This window comes from Emys orbicularis, chromosome 7, assembly GCF_028017835.1.
Source record: "Emys orbicularis isolate rEmyOrb1 chromosome 7, rEmyOrb1.hap1, whole genome shotgun sequence".
In the NCBI taxonomy this organism is placed as follows: domain Eukaryota; kingdom Metazoa; phylum Chordata; order Testudines; family Emydidae; genus Emys; species Emys orbicularis.
The window spans coordinates 84,396,565-84,422,567 of NC_088689.1; the positions used below are offsets into that span (position 1 = coordinate 84,396,565).

The 26,003-nt window shown below is 49.3% G+C and overlaps 1 protein-coding gene across 1 annotated transcript in view; it reads right to left on the reverse strand.

Annotated features, from left to right (window-relative positions):
* Positions 1-26,003, reverse strand: part of DOCK3 (dedicator of cytokinesis 3) — a 611,447-nt gene that overhangs the window by 74,662 nt on the left and 510,782 nt on the right. The window contains exons 32-37 of the mRNA XM_065408097.1: positions 19,461-19,546; positions 17,985-18,011; positions 17,769-17,864; positions 4,341-4,401; positions 3,549-3,642; positions 2,458-2,606 (exon numbers count right to left, since the gene is read on the reverse strand). Coding sequence (XP_065264169.1) covers positions 2,458-2,606; positions 3,549-3,642; positions 4,341-4,401; positions 17,769-17,864; positions 17,985-18,011; positions 19,461-19,546 — 513 coding nt within the window. The remainder of the gene's footprint in view (positions 1-2,457; positions 2,607-3,548; positions 3,643-4,340; positions 4,402-17,768; positions 17,865-17,984; positions 18,012-19,460; positions 19,547-26,003) is intronic.

Sequence of the window (26,003 nt, forward strand, 5' to 3'; positions counted from 1 at the left end):
TCATTGTCAAAAAAATGCAGATAAGATGCAGTCAAGCCGAGATGAAGTATTTCAATACTGAGAAATAAGGCGAAATCACTAGAATTCACATTTACTGAGAGCAAGTTGAAATCTTCATATGTGAAAATGATACACAAGGAGTTTTATAAGACAAAATGTTGACTGAGATCCTTGAGATTTAAAAAAATCTGTTAAAACAAGGTTTTTGCACAAATTGCAGACTAGACATAGAAAATCAAGCCAGTGCTTAAAATCTTAGCACTACTGGCTTCTTGAGATACAAACTCATTAAGGACAGAGTGGAAGTGATGGAACAAAAAACATCTTTTCTGCTGGGTGTTAATGTGGCTGTGTGTTAATGTGGCTTTAAGCCACCTTCGTGCCCTTCCAATTCTGGGCTGCTCCATGGGCTGAAGTGACTCCTGACATAACTTAGACAGTCATGTAGGGGCTGTCTAAGTTATGGCAGCAGCACCACCCACAATCACAGCTATGTGCTGTGGCGCTGCCCTGAAACACCCCTCCTGTCCTCAGCCCAGCCCTGGCATGCCCTTCTTGTCAATGGTTGCAAGGTGGTCCTCAGAAAACAGCCCATAGCTGTTGTCTTCCTCAATTTCTGTGCTGGAGGAATTCTCCTCTGGCTGTATTCAGGGGTTTTAGATCCCCTTTATGTTACTGCAGACCTTTTACACAGTGTTAAGAGGCTAAGAATCTCACCCTTAGAATGCTGCTAAGGAAACCCTTATAAAAGACAGACAGAACAAATTACAGCAAGCAGCACAATAGCAGCCACTGGTTGTAGAGACAGAGAAAGGCTTCTTCTGGCCACCCAGAAAAAAAGAGCTAACAGAAATTGTTAGCTGCAAAATTCTGCTATTCCTTGACCTGAGCCCTGCTACACAGCAATGGAAAAATGTGCTGAATAGTGTCAAAAGGATTTTGCTGCTCAAGGCATTTCAGTTTTACTCCTGTTTCTAGCAAAACTGAGCTACATACTCAGGAAAAAAATACTTGTTTTGGGAGGCTAATTCAGTGATTCAGTTACTGTCTAAGGTAAAAGGAAGCAAACATACAGCAGACAACCCCATAAATGTCCATCTGGAAGAACACACTAGAAGCATAATAGTGCAAGAACCAGTAGTACTTTTGTTATATTGTCTTATACAATTGATAATGTCTCAAACAAGACCTTACTAACCTTTAATAGTTACAGAATACACTATTTTATATATATGCTCTCTGTACTCTTTGCCTAATCAGGTAGTCCTGAGATACTAGGTGAAGCTGATAAATCTGTGGAATGTAGTTGGCTAAATACAGTACTGAGAATATCTGAAGCTTTATAGAGGGGGTGACAGTCAGTTTTACTATACAAGAACACTACCCTGAGAACAAAGTATTTCTTTGTTAGTGTAACAAATTCCTTGTAAATACGCCATTCCCTTCCCCCAGTAAATTGAGGATAGACTTTTCCCATTATAGCTACATGCAGTATGTGTCTTTGCCAAAGTACAGCTTTTTCACTGACCGTGGCCAATGAGGAACTAAATGAAATATTAATCCCGTTCTCTGTAGGGTGCAGAGGTGTTTGTGCTTTATGCTGCAGCCACTGCCCTCCTGGATGAAAAAAAACCCCACCAGCAACAAAAAATCCTTAAAACTCAGGGAATTCTGCTAGTCTTGCCCTATGGAGCTAAGACTCAGGAGTTTTTAGAGAATGGAGATAATGTAGACGGGGGATAATCTGGTCTTTAATTTTTACAAAATTGTATAAATACCTTCTAAAACTCACCTAATGAAACCATCCCGAAGTATCATAACATAAGAGATCATAGCTCATATATCACTACAGTAGTTTTAAAATTTGTTTATTTACTGTGGGAAAGAGAAGTCGAGTAAGTGACGTTTGCAAGTTGTTGCATTTTGTTCTGAGGCAGTGAGTGGATAATGGAGTCCAATTGGAACCCCAAACCTGTGAGTAAAACAACAGCTGAGGTGAGGATTAGTCTTTATTTTTCAGTGCCACTTAAATTCCACTGACCATTCATATTTAACCCTGCAGGTAAGAAAACAACCAAATCTTAACATGAATCACAATACATATAAGTGGAAATTTTCAGAGCTTTCTACAAAGAGACTTTTTGGAAATGAAGCAACTGAAATTCACAGAGTTCTTTATCAGTCCAGCTGATTCAGAATTTGGATAGAAGGTGCAGGAATTTGCTGGATTCTTTTTTCTGGATCTAACTCATCTAGTTCTCAGTTTTATGTTTATCCCCACCCATTTTCTCAGCTACTCTCTAGCTATCTGCTGTTTAGTCTACAATGCTGAAGGTTCACTTATGACAGCATAAGATTTTTTAATATACTATTTAATTGAAAAGATGGGTTGGGAGGGAAAAAAGCAAGTCAGGGAAACGGAGGGAAGATGTTGGAGGAGAGCAGTAATTGGCATACCTTCCCTTTGTTGAAGTAGTGGATAATCTTCCGGCATAGCCCCTCCTTACGTTGCCACTCTGTCTGTGATGGGTAGTGCAGGAACTCTCGCAGAGGTCTGTCCTCCCACTGAAGTAGCTCACAGTACAGAAGCAATGTAAATGCAGCCTCTGTTAGAACAGCAATCAATGAAGACTGAGTAAATTACGACAAATGAATACAATTAATGGGTTTGATTTGCACTTGGATTTGTCAAGCAAATCATGATCCGAAATTTACCTACAGAATAACCCAGTGGGGAACAAAGTGCTTGAAAACCAAGATCCCCTTTCTGAAACATCTGAGAGATGGAAGCTACTTGGTCAGTGGATCAACAACTTCATGTTGCAGCATTACAAAGATGACATGTCCTGGTCATTCAGTGGAAAATGTGTTGGACTCCATTCCTGTCATCGGTCCAGGGAATGGGGAGCTAACATGATGGGTTTTCGCAACTGCTGTCTAACTGTAGCGCCAATTACACTTTCTTGATGAATGTTCTTTGAAGTGGAAAAAGCACCTTACTAATGTTTGTACTTTCCCCTTCAAAGTCATCTTTCTAACTTCCTCCAAGTTCCCCAAAGTTGTGCAGATGTATATAATTTAAAAATAGATTCTCATCTTTCAACTGAGATATAAACATAGCAACATATCAGACTGCTAATGCTTTTATGATTCATTTCTCCTTAGGTTTTCTCCCTCTCTTATAAACACCTCCTGAATAGGATACATGACTAACATGTGGATTCTGCCAATACCGAATATTAGCAAAGGGCTACCATCCACAAGGTCCCTTCAACACCCTTCTTCCTTGATGTACTGTTTCAAAATCAACCTCTTCACTAGGTTTCTAAATTTACAAACTGGTCTGTTTCTTAAATGGCATCAAAGCAAGTTGATTAACAATATGAAACAACAGGGCTTCTAACTCTTCTAACTGCAGTAGCTGATCTTCACAAAAATTCCTAGAAAAGTATTTGATGAATATTCAAAGAGAATGCTGGGAGACTCAACACTTCTGGCCTGCTTTCTAACACCAGACCCTGAAGAAAGCCTCCTTATTCATTACTAACCAGTGTAGTTCTCAGCCTGTAAGTGCATGTCACACAGCTTATGGATGTAGCGGATATACATCTCTTCCTTGTTAATTTCAGATTTATAAAAGTTCTGAAAAAGAGTTGAAAATTAATATTCAGAAACAATCTTGAGATACTTTGTCAGTGTAAAATAACCCCCTACTTCCAGGCAGCTAATAGAAACTGCATATAATTCGAAGAAAGTGCATTAATAATATGAAAGATTGGGCCCAATACTGCATTAATTTAAACTGGTGTAAATGAGTAACTCCACTAACTTCAATGAAGTTATGCTGGACTTAACATGAGTGCAAAGGAGAAAAGAATCAGGCCCATTGTATCCATATAAATATGAGTGTGAGAGAGCAAGGTACAAGAGAGTGAATCCCCACAAATATGTACTGGTGATTCATTCCCTCTGCACTCTAAAAATACTACTGCCATCTTGAGAATCTACAGAAAAGGAGATGTGAGTGGGGGAGTGTTTGTACAGGAGGAGATTAAAGAGGAGGAAGGGAAAAGGATAAAATGGCTGTAGAAATATTCTTTGCTAAGAGACACACTTGCTCATCTGCTGTGCTCTCTTGCCTCCTGTCTCAATGGAACCATTTTATTACACACTGCTGTAAATTCAAAATGGGAAAAACCCTAAAATTTCAGCTGCAGGATGCTGAGGCTATTAACCCTCTCTACAGATCATCATTCCTAAACCTTACCATTCCAGATTAAAATACCATGTATAGGATCACGATGTACAGGTCAATACATACAAAAAGAAAGTGTTCTTACCATCAGGTTAACAGTGCAGCCAATCTTCTTGTTTTCTGTTTCATCTCCTTTCATGCAGTCCCTGAAAAGAGAAACACTGTTGAGACATTTAAACTGCAAGAGCGTGTTTCTTAACTAAAGATGAAGCTGTTCTAGAACCAGAATTCTCTCAGATGCAAAAACAACAGTTAAGGCTAAAGTTTATTCTTAAAGCACCCCTCAAAAGAGACTCCATACAGTGCAGATCTAAAGAAGTTATTTAAGGAAGTTAGTCTTCAAATGAGCAAAATTTTAAAGTTAATTTAGTGCTATTAAAAGGTTCTGGATTGAGTGCCTTAGAGACAAGACAGTTACCTTTTCCATAACTGGTGTTCTTCGAGACGTGTTGCTCATGTCTATTCCACAATAGGTGTGCGTGCTCGCCACGTGCACCAGTGCCGGAAGATTTCCCCCGAGCAGTACCCGTAGGGGGGAGCGCCCCCCGCGACCCTTGGAGTGGCACCTGCCTGGCACGGTATAAGGGGAGCTGCGCGCTCCCCCCCACCCTCAGTTCCTTCTTGCCAGACAACTCTGACAGAGGGGAAGGAGGGTGCGATGTGGAATAGACATGAGCAACACATCTTGAAGAACATCAGTTACGGAAAAGGTAACTGTCTTTTCTTGCTCATGTGTATTCCATAACAGGTGATTCCAAGCTATATCTGTTGGAGATAGGTAGGAGTTCACAAGTTCCCAAGACGGAGGACAGCCCTGCCGAACCTGGCGTCATCCCTGGTCTGGGGAACGATCGCATAGTGCGGGGTGAACGTGTGAACCGAAGACCACGTGGTGGCCCTACAAATGTCCTGGATGGGGACATGGGCCACGAAGGCAGCCGACAAGGCCTGCACCCGAGTCGAGTGTGACCTCACAATGGGTGGTGGGGGGACACCCGCCAGCTCATAACAGGAACGGATGCACGAAGTGATCCAATTGGAAAGCCACTGAGTGGAAATCGGCTGGCCCCTCGCGTGCTCAGCAGAGGCGACGAACAGTTGCAAGGACTTTCTGAACGGCTTAGTCCACTCGAGGTAGAAAGCCAGAGCCCACCGCACATTGAGCGTGTGGAGACAGCGCTCCTCACTGGACGCGTGAGGCTTGGGGCAGAGGACCGGTAGAAAAATATCCTGACCCATGTGGTAGGCGGAGACCACCTTCGGGAGGAACGTGGGGTGTGGGAGGAACTGGACCTTGTCCTTATGAAAGATCATGTACGACGGCTCGGAGGTCAGGGCCCTGAGCTCCGAGACTCGCCTGCCCGACGTGATTGCAACCAGGAAGGCCACCTTCCACGAGAGGTGAGACCAGGAGCACTTGGCCAGTGGTTCAAATGGGGGCCCCATGAGGCGAGCCAACACCAGGTTTAGGTCCAACTGTGGGACCGGGGGGTCTAGAATACGGAAAAAGATGGTCCAAACCCTTAAGGAACCAGACAGTCATAGCATGGGAAAATACTGTGTGCCCTTGCACCGGCAGATGGAAGGCCGATATGGCTGCAAGGTGCACCTTGACTGACGAGGGCCCCAGGCCCTGGGCCCTCAGATGGAGGAGGTAATCAAGGATAAGATGGATCGGCGCGGTCACCGGGGAAGACACCCTGGTCCGCCGCCCAGCTAGAAAACTGGGACCACTTCGCCAAATAAGCGCGGCGAGTGGAGGGCCGTCTACTTTCGAGGAGCACACACTGAACCTGCTCTGAGCACGTCCTTTCCTCTCCACCTAACCACTGAGCAGCCACTCCGTGAGGTGAAGAGCCGCTAGGTTGGGATGGAGGAGGTGGCCCCGGTCCTGAGAGAGCAGGTGTGGCCAGGCCCGTAAGGGTCCTGTACCAATGCTGCCTGGGCCACGCCAGGGCAATCAGGAGGACCCGGGCCCTTGTCTGACGGCTCCTCCATCTCCTCTGCCTGGAGGTGTAAGCTTGCTGCCACCCTCTTTAAGAGTTCTTGGTGGGCCCTAGAGTCCTCCTGCGGGACGGAGGGGGGCGGGGCTGCAATCGACTCCTCCGGGCAGGGCAAAGAAGCCGGTGTGGTGCTCTGGGTGTCGGCCGGCACCGGAGGGTCCACCACCTGGTTGGACTCCGGGCACGGTGCCGAGGACATACGTCCCATCGACTCCTTTCTTGGGGGTCTGGAGAGGTAGGCCGATGGTGCTTCCAAATCTCCGGCCACTGAACGAGCTCCCACAGGGGCTGCGCTGGAGGCCATGGTGCCCACTGGTACCATTCGACTGGCCACAATGCTCGGTGCCACTGCACCTGCTGTGGCACTGGCGGGACCGGCTGTCTGGGTTGGCTGGCCTGGCCCATCGAAGGACGGCTACGGATGGAGACCGGGCTGGCGTATGATCCACTGCTGTCCCTGGATCAGGAGCAGCGGCAGTGCCGGGATCTACGACGGCCACGGGACCGCGATCTGGACGTGGAGGACTGGTACCGATGGTAATAGCTGCTCCGCTAATGGCCTCAATGGGTGGACCCGCGACGGCGAGACACTGGCGATCAACGCCCGGGGCTGGGATGTCTTGACAGAGACTTGGAGCGGGAGTTCGAGTGGGAATGGCGTCGATGATCGTGCTGTGACTGACTGCAGTACCCTCTCCAAGACAAGGATTGACGGTGATGCCCGCCGCGGTCCTGCTGATGTTCGCCCCTTCAGGACAAGCGGTGCCGTGAGTCCCGGCTGGATGGGACCCAGCCAGACAGTCTGGTCGGCGTCAAGGGCAATCCACCTGGACTGTGCCCCGAGTGGTCGCTGGGCAGTGATTGGCGTCGGGAACGTTCCCTCGACCGAGACCGGAGATCCCAGCGGTGGCTTGCCTCTGAAGCGCGGGGCTGATGTGGAAGGCATCCGGAGAGGCCTGTTCCGAAGGGGATGGGCTACTCCACTCATCTTCAGTCGGAGGCCTGGGGCCCGGTGGGGATCGAGGACTGCCCAACATGGGCCTACCCAGGGGTGGGCAAACTTTTTGGCCCAAGGGCCACATCGTGGTTGCGCAACTGTATGGAGGGCCGGGCAGTGAAGGCTGTGCCTCCTCAAACAGCCTGGCCCCCACCCCCTATCTGCCCCCTCCCACTTCCCGCCCCCTGACTGCCCCCTTCAGAATCCCCAGCCCATCCAACCCCCCCCCCCCGCTCCTTGTCCCCTGTCATAACTATAAAGGGAAGGGTAACAGCTCTCCTGTGTACAGTACTATAAAATCCCTCCTGGCCAGAGACTCCAAAATCCTTTTACCTGTAAAGGGTTAAGAAGCTCAGGTAACCTGGCTGACACCTGACCCAAAGGACCAATAAGGGGACAAGATACTTTCAAATCTTGGGGGGGGAAGGCTTTTGTTTGTGCTCTTTTTTGGGGGGGTTGTTCGCTCTTGGGACTGAGAGGGACCAGACATCAATCCAGGTTCTCCACATCTTTCTGAACAAGTCTCTCATATTTCAAACTTGTAAGTAAACAGCCAGGCAAGGCGTGTTAGTTTATCTTTGTTTTCTCAACTTGTAAATGTACCTTTTACTAGAGTGTTTATCTCTGTTTGCTGTACTTTGAACCTAAGGCTAGAGAGGGGTCCTCTGAGCTCTTTAAGTTTGATTACCCTGTAAAGTTATTTTCCATCCTGATTTTACAGAGATGATTTTTTACCTTTTTCTTTAATTAAAAGCCTTCTTTTAAAGAACCTGATTGATTTTTCCTTGTTTTTAGATCCAAGGGGGTTGGATCTTGATCCACCAGGAGTTGGTGGGAGGAAGGAGGGGGGATGGTTAATTTCTCCTTGTTTTAAGATCCAAGGGGTTTGGATCTGTATTCACCAGGGAATTGGTGAAAAGTTTCTCAAGGCTTCCCAGGGAAGGGAATTAGCTTTGGGAATGGTGGCAGCGGACCAGATCTAAGCTGGTAGTTAAGCTTAGAAGATTTCATGCAGGCCCCCACATTTGTACCCTAAAGTTCAGAGTGGGGAAGCAGCCTTGACATCCCCTGACTGCCCCCTCCTGGGACCCCCGCCCCCTATCCAACCCCCCTGCTCCCTGTACCCTGACTGCCCCAACCCCTATCCACACCCCCAACTCCTGACAGCCCCCCCGGACTCCCACCCCCTATCCAACCGCCCTCTGCTCCTCGTCCCCTGACCACCCCCTCCTGAGAACCCCTGCCCCTAACTGCCCCCTGGGATCCCAACCCCTTATCCAACCCCCCCTGCTCCCTGCCCCCTGACTGCCCTCCCAACCCCAATCCACACCCCCGCCCCCTGACAGGCCCCCCGGGACTCCCATTCCCAATCCTCCCTGTTCCCCATCCCCTGAGCGCCCCCCCAGAACCTCTGCCCCATCCAACCGCCCCCTCCTCCCTGACTGCCCCCAAGGACCCTCTGCTCCTCGCCCCCTTACCAGCAGCAGGAGCTTGCAGCCGCGACACCCGACCAGAGCCAGTTGCGCTCCCCACACTGCCCAGCGGGAGCAGCGGGCCAGAGTGCGGCCCGCGTGGTGGCGTGGCTGTGGGGGAGGGAGGACAGCGGGGGAGGGGCCGGGAACTAGGCTCCCCGGCCGGGAGCTCAGGGGCAGGGGAGGATGGTCCCGCGGGCCATAGTTTGCCTAGCCTCTGTCCCAGATTTCCCTTGGTGCCGCTGCGAAGAGGGAGTCTTCCTGGCCCTCTTGACGTGCCCCGTGGACGGAGAGCAGTGCCAACTGGTCGATGGTACCGGAGGGTCGCCGCATACTGATGCCCCGGTGCCAGGTACCGGTTCGGAGTGGCGTGCCGGGGTAGGGGTCAGCGCCGACTCCATTAGGATGGCCCGGAGCCTAATGTCCCTTTCTCTTTTGGTCCAAGGCTTAAACGACTTCCAAATCTTGCACCTTTCGCTGATATGGGTTTCTCCCAAGCAGCGCAAACAGTCTGCGTGCGGGTCACTTCTTGGCATAGAACGCCTGCAAGAGCCGCACAACTTAAACCCTGGGGCGCGGGGCATGCCCCGGCCCGGGCTCATTGACTAACTAAACTAACTAAACAGCTAACTAACTACAGGTACTAATGCTGAACCAATGAACAGTTCTGGGAACGAGCTACAGCAAAGCTGGAGCAGAGCAGTTTCGACGCACCTTCACTGGCAGCAAGAAGGAACTGAGGGTGTGGGGAGCGCGCAGCTCCCCTTATACCGCGCCAGGGAGGTGCCATTCCAGGGGTCACGGGGGGTGCTCCCCCCCTACGGGTACTGCTAGGGGAAAAACTTCTGGCACTGGTGCACATGGCGAGCACGCACACCTATTGTGGAATACATATGAGCAATCACTTGAAGAAGAATGAGACCTTCTATTTATGCACACACAAGGTGCAGTATGAGCAGTGGCAGTGCCAGGTTCTTCAAAGTGCACCAACAACGTGCCACAGCCCTGATCTGGAAGGACCACCTGTAAAGAGAGGAGTTCAATCTTCAGGATCCTTCAGACTTTGTCCTCTGCTGAGACGGTGTTGTTTATTGGCTCCCTTGCACTAGGAAAGGGACTGGGATTACTTCCTAATTTTAAAGGGGACCCTGAACAGGCATCAGATGATTATGGCCTATAGTCACTTGAACTAAAGACCTATTGTAGAAGTGAAAAGCTCTGAATCCATCAAGTATCCAGATTTAAATATTCCAGCAGTCTAAGTTTCCAGCAGTTCTTGGAAATGATTTATAGTTTAGCACCATAAAAGTTAATCTTTAGTACTAAGTAAGCTTGACTAGAATGACTTTTATAAATTTGCAAAGAAGAGACAAAAGAACTTCCGAAGCCAGTGACACAGCAGAGGTTGTTGGGGACCACTGTGTCAGCAAACTGGTGGCCAGACACTTTCAGCCATCAGAAACAATTAGCAGTCTTCCATTTCATGGCTAGACTTGCTCTGTATGTGACTTGCAAAACTACCACAACTGAGACTCTATTTGTCTGCTAACAAATGCTATACTGAGAGAACAACAGGCATGACCTATTGCAGCATGTTGGTGCAACACACTTGAAATATTGCTGCCAGATTAATTTAAATTAAAAAATTGAGGATTGTTACTGAATTAAATATGAAAATGAATACTACAATCAGTATAGTATCAGAGGGGTAGCCGTGTTAGTCTGGATCTGTAAAAAGCAACTAAGAGTCCTGTGGCACCTTATAGACTAACAGATGTATTGGAGCATAAGCTTTCGTGGGTGAATACCCACTTCGGACGAAGTGGGTATTCACCCACAATCAGTATAGTAGATCCTGTGCTGTTTTAATAGTAAATTCAATTAAAATAGAAGTCCCCATATTTTACATTTTCAGATTTTTGTTTTGATGAGTAACTGCACTGCAGAAGTTGTCAGGAGATTAAAAAACAGTTACTCACCTCTCATAACTGTTCTTCGAGATGTGTTGCTCATATCCATTCCAATTAGGTGTGTGCACGCTGTGTGCACAGTCGTTGGAAGGTTTTTCTCCTAGCAGCACCCGTCGGGTCGGCTGTGGAGCCCCCTAGAGTGGCACCTTCATGGCGCTCAATATATGATCCTGCTGACCCAGCACCTATTCAGTTCCTTCTTGCCGGTTACTCTGACAGAGGGGAAGGCAGGTGGGTCTGGAATGGATATGAGCAACACATCTCAAAGAACAACAGTTACATGAGGTGAGTAACCGTTTTTTTCTTCTTCGAGTGATTGCTCATATTGATTCCAATTAGGTGACTCCCAAGCCGTACCTAGGTATTGGGGTCGGAGTTAAGGAAACGCTGATTGTAGCACTGCTCTGCTGAAGCCGCATCATCTCTGGCATGCCGGACAATGATGTAGTGAGAGCTTAAGGTATGTACCAAGGACCAAGTTGCTGCCCTGCAGATTTCTTGGATCAGGATCTGGGCCAAGAACGCTGCTGACAAGGCCTGGGCCCTCGTGGAGTGTGCCATAAAAGGCAGGGCCGGTACTCTGGCCAGCTCATAGCACGTGCGGATGCATGATGTGATCCTGGAGGATATTCTTTGAGATGAGACCGGGAGCCCCTTCATTCGGTCACTATGAACAACTGGTTCGACTTCCTGAATGGCTTAGTGTGCTCAATGTAGAAAGCTAGTGCTCACCGAACATCGAGGGAGTACAGCCTCTGCTCCCGGTTACTGGCATGAGGTTTAGGGTAAAAGACAGGCAGGAAAATGTCCTGACTGGTGTGGAAGTGCGACATCACCTTGGGGAGAAAGGCCAGGTGAGGCCTGAGTTGCACCTTATCCCTGTGGAAAACCATGTAAGGTGGGTCAGATGTGAGGGCCTTTAGCTCAGAAACCCTCCTCACAGAAGTAATGGTGACAATTCATAGAACTACAATTCATAGAATCTCAGGGTTGGAAGGGACCTCAAGAGGTCATCTAGTCCAACCCCCTGCTCAAAGCAGGACCAATCCCCAGACAGATTTTTGCCCCAGACCCCTAAATGGCCCCCTCAAGGATTGAACTCACAACCCTGGGTTTAGCAGGCCAATGCTCAAACCACTGAGCTATCCCTCCCCGACCAGGAAGGCCACCTTCTATGACAGATACAGGAGGGAGCAAGTTGCCAGTGGTTTGAATGGGGGCCCCATGAGCCTGGAGAGGACCAGGTTAAGGTCCCACATGGGGACAGGTTGCCGGATCTGGGGATGTAGGAAGTCCGGACTTTTGAGGAAGCGACCAACCATAGGGTTCGCGAAGATGGATCAACCGGATGCTCCTGAGTGGAAGGCCGAAATAACAGTGAGGTGTACTCTTATGGAGGATGCCGCCAGGCCTTGCTGTTTCAGGTGTAGGAGGTACTCCAAGATGAGAGGTACAGGCACCTGGAGAGGGGATGTACAACTCTGGTCACACCAACACGAGAATCTCTTCCACTTTGCCAGATACGTGGCTCTAGTGGAGAGTTTCCTGCTGCCGAGGAGGACCTCCCTTACTTGTTCTGATAACAGAAGTTCCATGGGGTTCAGCCATGAAGCTTCCAAGCCGTGAGGTGGAGGGACCGCAGGTCGGGGTGATGGAGGTGACCATGGTCCTAAATGAGTAAGTTGGGGAGGAGGGGTAACGTCACCGGTGCATCCACTGACAGCTCCAGGAGTGTGATGTACCAGTGTTGTCGAGGCCACGCTGGAGCTATCAAAATTATCTCTGCCCCTTCTCTGCGGACCCTAAGCAGGACCTTGTGCATGAGAGGGAATGGGGGAAAGGCGTACAGCAGGCAATCTCTCCAGGGTAGCAGGAATGCGTCTGTGGTGGGCCTGGACTGTGACCCTGGAAGGAGCAGAACATTGGGCACTTCCTGTTGCGTCAGGTGGCAAACAGGTCAACCCGGGGAAACTCCCACCTTTGGAAAACGAGGTGTATGACATCCAGCCGGATGGACCATTCGTGTGTGTGTAAGGACCTGCTGAGGTAGTCTGCCAGCATGTTCTGAACTCCTGGTAGAAAGGATGCTTCCAGGTGAATGGAGTGGACTACGCAGAACTCCCACATCCAGAGGGCCTCCTGGCACAGGGGAGAGGAACGGGCTCCACCCTGCTTGTTGATGTAAAACATGGCGATGGTGTTGTCCGTTAGAACTGCTATGCATTGGCCTTGTAGTCAGGCCTGAAAGGCCTGGCAGGCTAGGCACACTGCCCTCAGATCTTTGATGTTGATATAAGGGAGAGCTCATCCTGCGACTACAGGCCCTATGTCTGGAGGTCTCCCAGATGCACACCCCATCCCAGAGCTGATGCGGCCCTAACCAGGGACAAGGAAGGCTGAGGGTTATGGAACGGGACTCCTTCGCACATTGCTTGAGGGTTGAGCCACCAGTGGAGGAACGTGAGGACCTGCCCTGGCACCATGACCACTGAATTCAAGCTGTTGCGCCCCGGGCAGTAGGCTGAGGTGAGCCATGGCTGCAACGGTCTGAGCTGCAGCCTGGAGTGCTGGGTCACATAAGTTCAAGTGGCCATGTGGCTGAGGAGACTCAGGCACCCCCTTGCTATTGTGCTTGGGATTTGCTGGAGGCTTTGAATTATGTCTATGATGGCTCGGAACTGGGTCTCTGGCAGAAGTGCTTGTATCTGAACCGAATGTAACACCGCCCCAATGAATTCTATTCTTTGGGTCGGTTCCAAGGTCGACTTCCCCAAGTTGAAGAGGAGACCCAGTCGCTCAAACGTATACCTGACCAAATGGATTTGGGACTGCACCTGCCCCCTGGTGTGGCCCTTGAGCAGCCAGTCGTCGAGATAGGGGTATATCTGCAACTGCTGTCAACAGAGGAAAGCAGCCACGACCAACATGCACTTGGTGAACACTCGGGGGACTGTTGAGAGGCCGAATGGTAGGACAGTGAATTGGTAATGCTTGTGGTTGACCACAAAGCATAGGAAGCACTGGTGTGTGGGACGAATCGCTATATGGAAATACGCGTCCTTCATGTCGAGGGCGGCATACCAGTCTCCCAGATCTGATTCAGGGAGGGGATAATGGTGCCCAGGGAGACCATGCGGAACTTCAACTTTACCATGAATTTGTTGAGTCCGCGCAGATCTATAATGGGTCTGAGACCCCCGCTTGGCTTTGGGGATTAGGAAGTATCAGGAATAGAATCCCTTGCCCCTTAACTCCTGAGGAACCTCCTCCACTGCTCCCATGGTGAGGAGCACCTACACCTCCTGGATAAGGAGATGCTCATGAGAATGGTCCCTGAAGAGGGATGGGGGAGGGGGGTGAGAGGGAGGGTAGGAGCAGAACTGGAGAAAATATCCCACTTCCACCGTATGGAGGACCCAGCGGTCCGAAGTTATTTGGGACCAAGCACGATAGAAGTGGGACAGACGATTAAAAAAAGACGGGGAAGGATCTGGAATCGAGGCTGGTGCACCATCCTTGGGCGCCCCTTCAAAAGGCCTGCTTGGAACCCAACGGCCTGCTTGGAACCCAACGATGGTTTCGTCGGGCCCTGGCCCTGCCCAGAAGGGGGGTTGGAAGGCTTCCTTCTGCCATTCCTGCACCTTTTCCTGTAAAAGTCCTGCCTCAGCCGAGGAGGATAGGAGCGCTGCTGCTGCTGCTGGGGCTTGAAATGTTTGCATTGGGTTGCCGGGGTGTGCATACCCAAAGATTTCATAGTAGCCCTTGAGTATTTTAGGCTTTGCAGGCGAGAGTCAGTCTGCTCCACAAACAGGCCTGGCCCATCAAAAGGCAGGTCCTGCATCGTCTGTTGAACCTCGGGCAGAAGGCCTGAGGTCTGCAACCAGGAGCTACACCTCATGGTGATACCGGAGGACAAGGTGTGCACCACAGAGTCCGCAGCATCTAGTGAGGCCTGTAAAGAGGCCAATTCCACCGCCTTGCCTTCCTCCACCATTGCGCCAAACTCCTCCCTGGACTCTGTTGGCACCAGCTCCTTGAATTTGAGCATCGAGTTCCAGGAGATGAAACTATACCAGCTCAGAACTGCCTGCTGATTGGCAATCCTGAGTTGCAGCCCCCCCGCCCCGCGGAGCTTGGTGTCCTTGGACTTAGGTGCTGAGGCTTGTTGCCCCTGCCTCTCATTCTCATTCACTACCGCAACCAACAATGAACAAGGCTGCGGGTGCGTGAAGAGGTATTTGTACCCCGTTGATGGATGAAGTATTTCCTCTCAACGCCCTTGGCGGTGGGATGGATGGAGGCTGGGGTCTGCCAGATGGTCCTGGCATTGGCCTGTATGGTCTTGATGAGGGGCAGAGCCACCCTCAAAGGACCTTCCAGGGCCAAGATGTCGACCATTGGGTCCTCCAACTCCATCACCTCCTTGGCCTGCCGACCCATGTTGTGTGCCATCCTGTGAAAGAGGTCCTGGTGGGCGCAGCTGTCTATGGGGGTCCGTCCAGAAACAGAAGTGCCTGCAACAGCCGCATCTGGAGAGGAGGACGAGGAGGCTAATCAGGGAACAGGGTCCTCCTCTCTCTCCTGCTTGTCAGGGACCTCCCGTCCTGTCGCGCTGGCTGGACCAGGTAGACCACAGTCCTGCTCAGGAATTGGAGTTGGTTCCATGGGAGGGATGTGGGCACGGCACCTCCTAGCCACCCCTAGGGGTGGGACGACTGGCGGAAGCCTCCGGCACCCATGGTTCAGAGGTGGCCGATTGGGAGCCTTTAGACTGGGCGCCCTGCACTTGTAAGTACACCCATGGGGTCCAAAATGGCCACTGCACTGGTCCCTGCCACTGAGCAGGCCATGGCCTTGCCCCCACCTCAGAGCATCCATGGCCCAATCGGTGCCGACCCCGCTCTGAGTATCTAGATCCGGTCTCCAAGTCCAAAGACCCGGATCGGGAATGCCGTGGCAAGGGTGGTGCCAAGCGGAGCTGATCCTGCAAGCAGCGCCGCACTGGGGAGTGGTGTTCCAATGCCAGAGAGCGGTGCTACAAGGCTGGAGAGCGGTACCGCGAGGCTGGAATAGCATCGCGATCTGGAGATGTGTGGGGTTGCTGAGTGGCGCCGGGACTGGTGCTGGAAGTGGGACCCGCTGCACGATGCGGATTGATGTGCAGATCAGTGTCGCGAGCAGAAGCGCTGGCGTGACCTGGAGCGGTGCTGCGAGTCCAACCGGTGCCGTGATTGCGAGCGGCGCTGGGAGTCTGAGCTGTGCCGCAATTGTAGTAGCGGGGCCAAGGGATGGAGCATCACCAGTTTGCCTCGAGACGGTGCCATATGACGCTGTCATAGTGATGAGGTCTCTCGCGACCTCAAAGGTGTCTGGGGTGGATGGCAGTTCCACCTCCTCGATGACTGGGCCGAAGAGTCTGACAGCATTGGACTCGATGGTCCCCCTTGCAGGGCCGAAGTCGACGGTGCCATCTCCGCAGACTTCAGCGCTGGGTACTCCTCTTGAGGACACGCCCCATTGGCCGGCTCTAAAGGGGTGAACCTCTGGGATGGAGAGCTGCTCCTCCCTTGCTTCTGGTGCCGCTTCTGCGCCAGGGAGCAGGAGCAGTGCCGGATTGACCCTGCCGGTTTCGGTGCCGCGGGTGTCTGCCAGTGTCCTTCCGCAGTGCCGCTTCCACCATTGTCACCGGGGCGCTACGCACCGATGAACTCGGCGCCGGTAGAGGCTCTGGTCTAAGTGCCTCCTCCATAAGGAGCTGTTTGAGGTGAAAGTCTCGCTCCTTTTTGGTTCTGAGGCGAAACCCCTTACATATCCTGCACCTGTCGTCTTGGTGAGCCTCCCCCAGACACTTTAGACAAGCGTCATGGGGGTCGCCCGTTGGCATGGGCTTGCTGCAGGACTTGCACGGCTTGAACCCCTGGGACTTGGGCATGTAAGCCCTCCCAAGGAAAAGCGGTCGGGATAGAGGGTAACCCCCTCCCCCCCAGCCCAACTGCTAACTACTAACTACCACCTAAGAACTAACTAATAAGAACAGAGAACACAAACAAAGCTAGGGAAATGTGGTAGAACTTCCTGAGCAAGATGCCACAGTTCCAACAACCATCACTGGCAGTAAGAAGGAACTGAGGAGGCGCCAGGTTTGCCGGGTCATATATTGAGCGCCATGAAGGCACCACTCCAGGGAGCTCCATAGTCAACTCGACGGGTGCTGCTAGGGGAAAAACTTTCCAACAACTGTGCATGCAGCGCACGCACACCTAATTGGAATCGATATGCGCAATCACTCGAAGAAGAACTGGAGGTTTTGTCATGTGGGTGGGGACAACTGAGGCTTCTGGCACATGAGCATGGGAAATTATTTGAGATTGTTGAATAAAGCACATTAACCAAATATTTCTGTTACAATGATCAACAGCAAAACAGCCAATTATTAGTTAAACTGTTGTCTTTAAGTTCCAGAGATAACAGTCCACTGAGATGAATGGGCCAGTTCACTACTGTTTCATTACATCTGTTTATGTTCTGTTCACACTTTCAAGATTTTCTTTACAACCATTAAGGTTAGAAACTTTTTTTTTAAATAAATGAAAGTTGAGATTAATGAACACTATCCGCTTCCAGGGTCACTGAGACATGGAATACATGGGGCCTTGCTTTTTAAAAAAGTCTCCCTTAGCTGAGTTAGAAGGTATTGTGTTAGACTTTGAAGAATCAGGGCCAAATATTCTAAGAAGAGAGTCAAATTAATAACTTCTAACAGTTCTATAGTCCTTTAGCCTCATCATCAAGTAAACTAAACACCAGTTTCTTCATTCTGACAATTTATCAAGAATGAACAAGAAGTAAATGAGAACATGTGCATCCACTGTCTTAATTCAGAAACCAACAGTTCTGTGTAATGGTTGCACTCACGTTACTCCACAGCACCGAATTAACTGACTGCTTTAAAATCAATACAAAACAGTTCTCTATACAAAAAGAATTTGGTGCATTACTAATTCTGTACACCCTTCTTGCAGAATCCTAGAATACTTATACTCAGAACACTTTACTGCTGTGACCAGATACCTGTAGTCAAGGAGACGCTCCATGAGGCGAGTAACTGATGTAACAAAAGAGACGCCAGTCTCCCGCCATGTCTCTTGTTCAATCTTCTCCAGCAGGCTGTTTGGAAATGAAGAGGCAGCTTATGAGGCTTTCCTGGAAACGGTATAGATCCTGGAGGGAGCCAGGAGCAACTTTCTTTCTCTCTCATACAGAAGACTGACAGAATTACAGTCTTACCTGGGGTAGGGCCCAAAGAGCTGGGTTCTACTCCATGCAGCATGAAGCAAAGACAAGAAAAGATGGAATTGGCAGCAAAAGGTAAAATTTCCCATCACAATACTGTTTCAAACATAGGAAAGAGAACACTGCACGTAACAAAAATTGGTTCCCAAGCTGCTAATGGTAGCTGCTTATAGCAATGGAAAGCTGTGACTGGGAAGGAGCCTAAACCCACTGTAACACATTTTATCTCCTCAGTTAAACTGTTAAATTCTGGTCTCTAATGAGCAATCCCAGTTCAACATCTTGCATCACAACTGTTATCAGAGATATCATCAGCCGAAGCAAGGGAAACACAGAACATAGTTCTTGCCAGGTAAATAAAAAGAAAAACGAATTTTCCATTATTTTCTTTTCAAATGTATTTGCCATTTTTGCATGTACACTGATGCAGCCAAACTTCCAAAAAGTGGTTTCCATTTGTGTGCACTCAAATACAAGTGCATACTTTCTGTGTATTAACATAAAGGTGCACAGGTTATAGATTTACCTGCATACCCAAAATGATGGGTGTGAACAAGTAAATTCTATAATTTCCATCCAGAGGTGTTGGTGCACCAAAAATGCATGTAGATGTTTGTATACATCAAGCTGCATGCACATAAATGGAGACTGGATTGAGATCCTTTTGAAAATTTGCCCTGTATTCTGTTACTGATCTCAGAGGGACCACTGGATCAATTAAAGAGTCAAGATTTAACTCAGTGGAGATCAGAGTGGGTCACAATATATGCCTTCAAACCAAGATCAGCATCCAACAAGGGAGGCATTTGAAAATCAGACTTGGACACACAGCTCAGCACCAACAATGTGGGAGGGTCAGATCTTGAGATTTCAGGTTAGCCTCCTACTATCATTATTGTTTCTTGGGTTGGAAGGGACTGGAAATGCTGTGAACTGACAGGCTTTGGAGGGAGCAGTTTCCAACTTTCAATTAATGTGTGACCTTCAAGAGCAAGGTAAGCAAAGGGAGAAAATGGAGGGAAATCCTAGATGCCCCAAAACCGGTTTGAACTGCTTAATGGTTTAGCTGGCTCTCTGAACAGTCTGAAGACTATGATTTCACACAGTGATGTCACAAAGTTGAAAACTGGCTCGTCTAGTGTGCCTGTGATAGGAACGTGGAAATCACTTGGCACACTGGATACTGTAACCTATGCAGCATCAATACTAGATTTCATTGCATGAAAGATACAAAAATATATTTTTATATTCTTGTCAGTGTAAAAGGGATGGCAAACTTTTCCATAGCCTTCTCTCTGATTTGTGGCCCATGTCATGATAACCTGTCAAAAGTCCCTGTACATTACTGCGTTCTGAGGGAGGCCACTTCCGTTGCTGGTACTTTACAATGGATCATTACATTGAAATTTCACCAAGCCTTCTAAGGTGACCTTGTAACATGCAAGATGAAGGGAGACTGGCATTGCTTACAGTAGACTGAAGAGCTCCCTGTAGTTCTCATCTCCTTTTCCTTCTGATACCAAGCTGTCCAGCTTATCAATCAATTCAGCTTCCACCTGGATCAGGGAGAAATGATGGGTTAGAAATTAACTGTGTTTGCAGAGAAGGTAAATTTCAAACATCAAGAAGGCTGAGATTGTGTTTCATGGATAATTTCTTATGCTCTGCAAGTTGCCTGATTTTATGGATGGATGATTTCTGTCCTGATATAAAAAAGCATCTGTAATTAAATAGACCCCTTTCAAATCTACAAAACAATGGCTCAGTGGATTCAGTGAAACAACTGGCCTCATATGGGTCAGTGGAAGAGGTGGACTACAGAGCTCAATTATCCTCTTGCTGAGCAGAGGGGTAAAATGGGCTTCCCTGTGGAGATTGGCTTTTTTGTTTCTTACAGGAGTCCTTGTCATCCACTTTCTTTGTTTTTATCAATACCTAGATATGGATTTTCTATAAACGAATGTATCAAGTAGAATCTTACCCTGTCCTACCTGTCAGTAAGAGGGAAAAAAAACTGGTTACCTACCTTTCGTAAAAGACAGTTACCTTTTCCGTAACTGGTGTTCTTCGAGATGTATTGCTCATGTCCATTCCATATTAGGTGTGTGTGCTCACCACATGCACTGGTTCTGCAAGTTTTTCCCTCAATAGTATCCATAGGGGACCGGCTCTGGCACCCTCTGGAGTGGCGCCCGCATGGCGCGGTATAAGGGGTGCCACTGGCTCCCCCAATCCTCAGTTCCTTCTTGCCAGAAACTTTGACAGTGGGGAAGGAGGGTGGGTCACGGAATGGACATAAGCAACACATTTCGAAGAACACCAGTTACGGAAAAGGTAACTCTTTTCTTCTTTGAGTGCTTGTTCATGTCCATTCCATATTAGGTGACTCCCAAGCAGTACCCCTGGAGGTGGGTGGAAGTTCACTGACGTGTAGATTACAACACAGCTCTGCCAAAACAGCGTCGTCCCTGGCCTGCTGAGTGATGGCATAATGAGTGGTAAACGTGTGAACAGAGGACCACATTGCGGCTCTACAGATGTCCTGGATAGGGATGTGAGCCAGGAAGGCCGACAAAGACGCCTGCCCTCTCACTGAGTGGGCTCTGACAATTGGCGGCGGCGGAATCCCTCGTCCACTTGGCCAGGTAAGTCAGTCTAATTGAGAGCTTCCTACTTTCCAGGAGGACCTGTTGGACTCCTTCTGAACAGGTCTGCTCCTCCGGGTTCAGCCATGCAGCATCCATGCTGAGAAGTGGAGGGACGTGAGGTTGGGGTACAGGAGTCGACCGTGGTCCTGTGACAACAAGTCCGGTCAGTTGGGCAGGGGCCAGGGAGGGGCCACTGACAGGCTCATAAGCATGCTGAACCAATGCTGGCGAGGCCACATCGGGGCGATCATGACGACCTGCGCCTTGTCTCTCTTGATCTTTGCCAGGGCCCTGCTGGTGAGTAGAATCAGAGGGAACGTGTAGGGGCAGGCTCCCTGACCACGACAGGAGGAAGGCGTTGGAGAGGGAGCCATTGCTCAGACCTTGCCGAGAAAAAAACCAGTGGCAATTCCTGTTCTGTCTGGTAGCGAACAGGTCCACTTGGGGAGTTCCCCACCTTTGGAAGATCATGCAGGCTACCTCTGGATGGAGTGACCACTTGTGGTGAGAGGAGAAGCCCTGCTGAGCTGGTCCGCCAGCGTAATTCTGATGCTGGGAAGGTGACAAGCTTCCAGGTGGATCTCGTGGCTGATGCAGAAGTCCCATAGACAGAGTGCCTCCTGACAGAGAGCCGATGAGGAAGCTCCCCCTTGCCTGTTGATGTAGAACATTGAGGCTGTGTTGTCTGTCAGGACTCGTACCAACTTGCGCGACAGGTGGGGCAAGACTCCGCATGTCAGCTGGACTGCTCAGAGCTCTTCGATGTTTATGTGTAAGTATGCTTCATCCGGGGACCACATCCCGAGTCTGGAGGACACCGATATGTGCCCCCCTGCCGAGGTCCGAAGCATCTGACACCAACTCGATGGAGTGGGGAGGGTTGTCGAACAGAACACCTTCCAGGACTGTTCTGCGGTTGGTCCACGACCGCAGCGAGGTAAAAATCGTCTGGGGAAGAGTAATGATCTTTTCCAGGAGGTCTCGGGACTAGGAATAGACCATCGCCAGCCACTGTTGCAGGGGCCGCATCCAGAGCCAGTCATGGCAGACCACGTAAGTGCACGCTGCCATGTGGCCCAGCAGGTGCAGACAGATCCTGGCTGTAGTCAGTGGGAATGCAGAGATTTCCGCGATGTGGTTCGTCAACGCGTGGAACCTTTCCAGTGGCAGAAACACCCTGGTGCAGGTCGAGTTGAGGAATGCTCTGATGAACTCTATCCTCTGCACTGGCACTAACATCGACTTTTTGTCTTTTACTAGTAGACCCAGAGAGGGCACATAGTGAAGCACCGCGACATCCCTTTGGACTTGAGACCTGGAGCTGCCCTTCACGAGCCAGTCATCGAGGTATGGGTAGATCTGGATACCTTGGCGCCTGAGGTAAGCTGTTACCACCAACATGCACTTGGTGAACACCCTCGGTGCTGTTGCCAGGCCAAATGGGAGGACCGCAAACTGGTAGTGGTGGGGCCCCACTGTAAACCGAAGGAAGCATCTGTGTCCTTGAAAGATCACTATATGGAAATATGCGTCCTTCGAGTCGAGGGCGGCATACCAGTCTCCCGGATCCAGGGAGGGGATAATAGAAGCTAGAGAGGCCATGCGGAACTTTAGCTTCTTTAAGTACCTGTTGAAGTCTTGCAGGTCCAAGATGGGCCATAGACCACCCTCGGCCTTTGGGATTAAAAAGTACCAGGAATAGAACCCCTTGTTCCTGTGCTCGAGAGGAACTTCTTCCACCACATCCAGCTGTAGCAACCCCTTTACCTTCTGCGCGAGCAGACTCTCATGAGAGGGGTCTCTGAAGAGGGACGGGGAAGGCAGGTGGGAAGGTGGGGGGTAGAAAGGAACTGGAGGGTATAACCCTGTTCCACAGTGCTGAGGACCCTTATGTCCGAGATTATAGCCGTCCAGGCAGGGAGGAAGAGGGAAAGGCGGTAGGAGAACACTGAGAAAGATGGATCTGGAGAATAGTCTGGTAGGTCGCCCTCGGGTGCACCCTCAAAATGACCGTTTGGCCCCCTGCTTATTATGGGTCGAGCCCGACTGGGCAGAGGGTGGAGGCCGGTGGCTCGGGCAGCACTTGTAGCCCTTGGCTCATTTATGGGGCTGGTCCTGCCGAGGCTGGCTCCCCTGGCCCTGTGGCTACTGCGGTTTGAACCGCTTACACGCCGGGGCTGGGATGTAGAGACCCAGGGTTTTCAGGGTGGTGTGGGAGTCCTTGAGGCCATGCAATTTGCTGTCTGTTTGCTCTGCAAATAGGGCCCGGCTGTCGAAGGGCAGGTACTGCATAGACTGCTGGGCCTCGGTGGACAACCCGAATGGGACTGGGAGTTACTACAGGCCGGTTGCCGGGAGGATCGTCCTAAGTAGGGCAACCTTCCTTTTGGAGATGGGCCATGACGGCCCGGCGATCGGCAGTCTCTCGTGTCTGATCGGTCCTGGGATCGGGGCTGGTCCCGGAGTTCTTGCCACAAGGCGCGTGCCTCAGAGGGTCTGCGCTAATCTACTGGCGAGGTATGCCGGCCCTACGCCCTCTCATTTCCTTCTTGCCGGCAACTCCGACAGAGGGGTAGGAGGTCAGATAATGGAATGGACATGAACAACACATCTCAAAGAACAACAGTTACAAAAGGTAGGTAGCTGTTTTTCTTCTTTGAGTGCTTGCTCATGTCAATTCCATTCTAGGGGCATGTCTACACTTACCTCCGGAGCGATTGATCCAGTGGGGGTTGACTTATCGCGTCTAGTGAAGATGCGATAAATCGACTGCCGAGCGCTGTCCCGTCGACTCTGGTACTCCACCGGAGCGAGAAGTGTAGGCAGAGTCGATGGGGGAGCGTCAGCAGTCGACCTACCGCAGTGAAGACACCGCGGTAAGTAGATCTAATGACGTCAACTTCAGCTACGTTATTCAGGTAGCTGAAGTTGCATAACTTAGATCGATCCCACCCCCCTCAGTGTAGACCAGGCCTAGGTGACTCATAGGCAGTATCCTTGGAGTTCACAGTTGTGCGGCTTGCAACACTGGTCTACCAAAACCAGCATCAGCATGAACCTGCTGGGTAAGTGCGTAATGAGATGTAAATGTGTGGATGGACGACCAAGCAGTGGCCCTGCAGATATCTTGAATCGGCACTTGGGCCAGGAAGGCTGCTGCTGAGGCTTGTGTCCTAGTTGAGTGGGCAGTTACAATCGCCGGTGGAAGCACTTTCACCAGATCATAGCAGAAACGGATGCAGGTGGTGATCCACGATGAAATTCTCTGGGCGGACACTGGAAGACTTTTCATCTTGTCCGCCACCGTGACGAACAACTGCGTCGACTTACGGAATAGCTTGGCCCTTTCAATGTAAAAGGCTATTGCACTCCTGACATCCAGAGAGTGTAATTTGTGCTCCTCTTCTGACTTACGAGATTTTGGAAAGAAGATAGGTAAGTATATGTCCAGGCTTGTATGAAACTGTGAAGTTACCTTGGGCAGGAAAGCTGGGTGCGGTCACAGCTGGACCTTGTCTTTGTAAAACACCGTATAGGGAGGCTCTGAGGTAAGCGCCCTAATCTCGAGCAGAGGTTATTGTCACCAGGAATGAAACCTTCCAGGAGAGGAGAAGCAGGAAGCAGGAAGCCAAAGGCTCAAAGCAGGGAGAGGGGGGAATGGTTTATTGGTCACCCAACTGATCACTCTTTTTAATTGTGATGCATCATAATAATATGCTAAGTTAGGGAAAGCTTTAAGCAGTGCTTTTTCTTGCTTTAGCTATCACTAACAAAGATTCTGGAATCATAACTCACTTGACAATTTTGTTGATGGATCATGAAACAGAATAAAATACATTTGCTCTTCCACCATTTCAGCATATTGGCTTTGCAGTACTCAGAGCAGAAAAAGTTTTTGTGCCACTAGCCTAAGATCCAGAAGAGTCACAGAGAATAGGTATGTGTATTAACAAGGTTCACATTTTCAGTTTAGTTTCTGACCATAACGATACACTTTAATATGACATGGGTCAGTTGCCATAAAGAAGAGCAAGGAGGAGAACGTAGCCTTTTGCAGGTAATTCCCTTGAGTGTAAAGTGGTATTTCTTTACATTCAATGCAATGTGCCTTTATTGATTTTTTCCCCTCTTCTTTAAAGTGGATGCCTGTTACTACAAAATGTAGATTTTTGTTAGTAAATAGTAATCACAACAATAAACCAAACCCTAAAAACATTATTATTATCATGAGTAAGCATGTATTAGTAAATATTGAGATCAGTGGGTCTACTCATGGGCTTGAAGTCAAGCATGTGCTTAAGTGTTTGCAAGATATGTCCCACAGATAAGACAATGCCTCAGAGGGCTCATACTTTAAAAGACACAAAACCAGACATCAGGCTACACTTTCATTGTAGCTAGCATCTGTGGAGATGCACTTTTGATAGGCCAATGGTAGGATAATTGTTAAAAAGTCTCAATGCACATAAAGCCATACAGGGTATTTCATTCAAAGATTTCAAAGCACTGTATGCATTTTTATTAATCACATGATACTCATTGTACAGATGGGAAAACTGAGGCACAGAGAGGTTAAAGCCAACATGTTGAAACTAACTTTAGATGCCTCACTTTTGAGTTCCCAATTTGAGCCATTTAGAGCCTGATTTGCTCACAATTCCAAAGGAAGTCAATGAGCAGCAGGTGCTCAGCAACTCTGAAAACAAGGCCTCAGGCATCAAGCTAGGTATCCAGAAACTGAGACACAGAAAATTAGTGGACACTTTTTTGAAAATTTAGCCTTAAGGCCAGATTAAAGGTATTTAGACAACTAAAGAGGCAAATGTGCTCCTAGTCGGTTTTCAGGAGACCCTATAGTGCCTGATTACCACTGATTTTAGTTAGGCATCTAGATGCTTTTGAAAATTCCACTAGGCACTCATATTCATCTTTAGGCATCTAAATACCTTTACAAATCTGGTGCTACGTGACTAACCCAAGCTCATACAGAAAGTTGGCAGCAGGGCCAGGAATAGGAGTAAACCACTGCAAGCACTAGAATACCTACCTCATCATATATGGTTTAGCAAGCTTCCAGTGTTTTTACCATTAGGAAGGAGAATCCACTTTCCCTTGCTCCCTGTGCAGTGAGTACAACACTGTGTTCTGTATTAATAGGAGAAATGGCTACTTGGAAAATACCTTATAGAAATGTTCATATAATGGTGGGACTTTGGTAGCAGTGTTGTAAAGGATGTTACTTTTTAATTAAGATCTATCTATCTATCTACATCAACAGCTCCCTCACATTCAGAAACGAACTAGCAGTACTTCTAGTACAGTGTTACAGAAGGGAAGAACAACATAGAGGATATAGCAAGAGCCT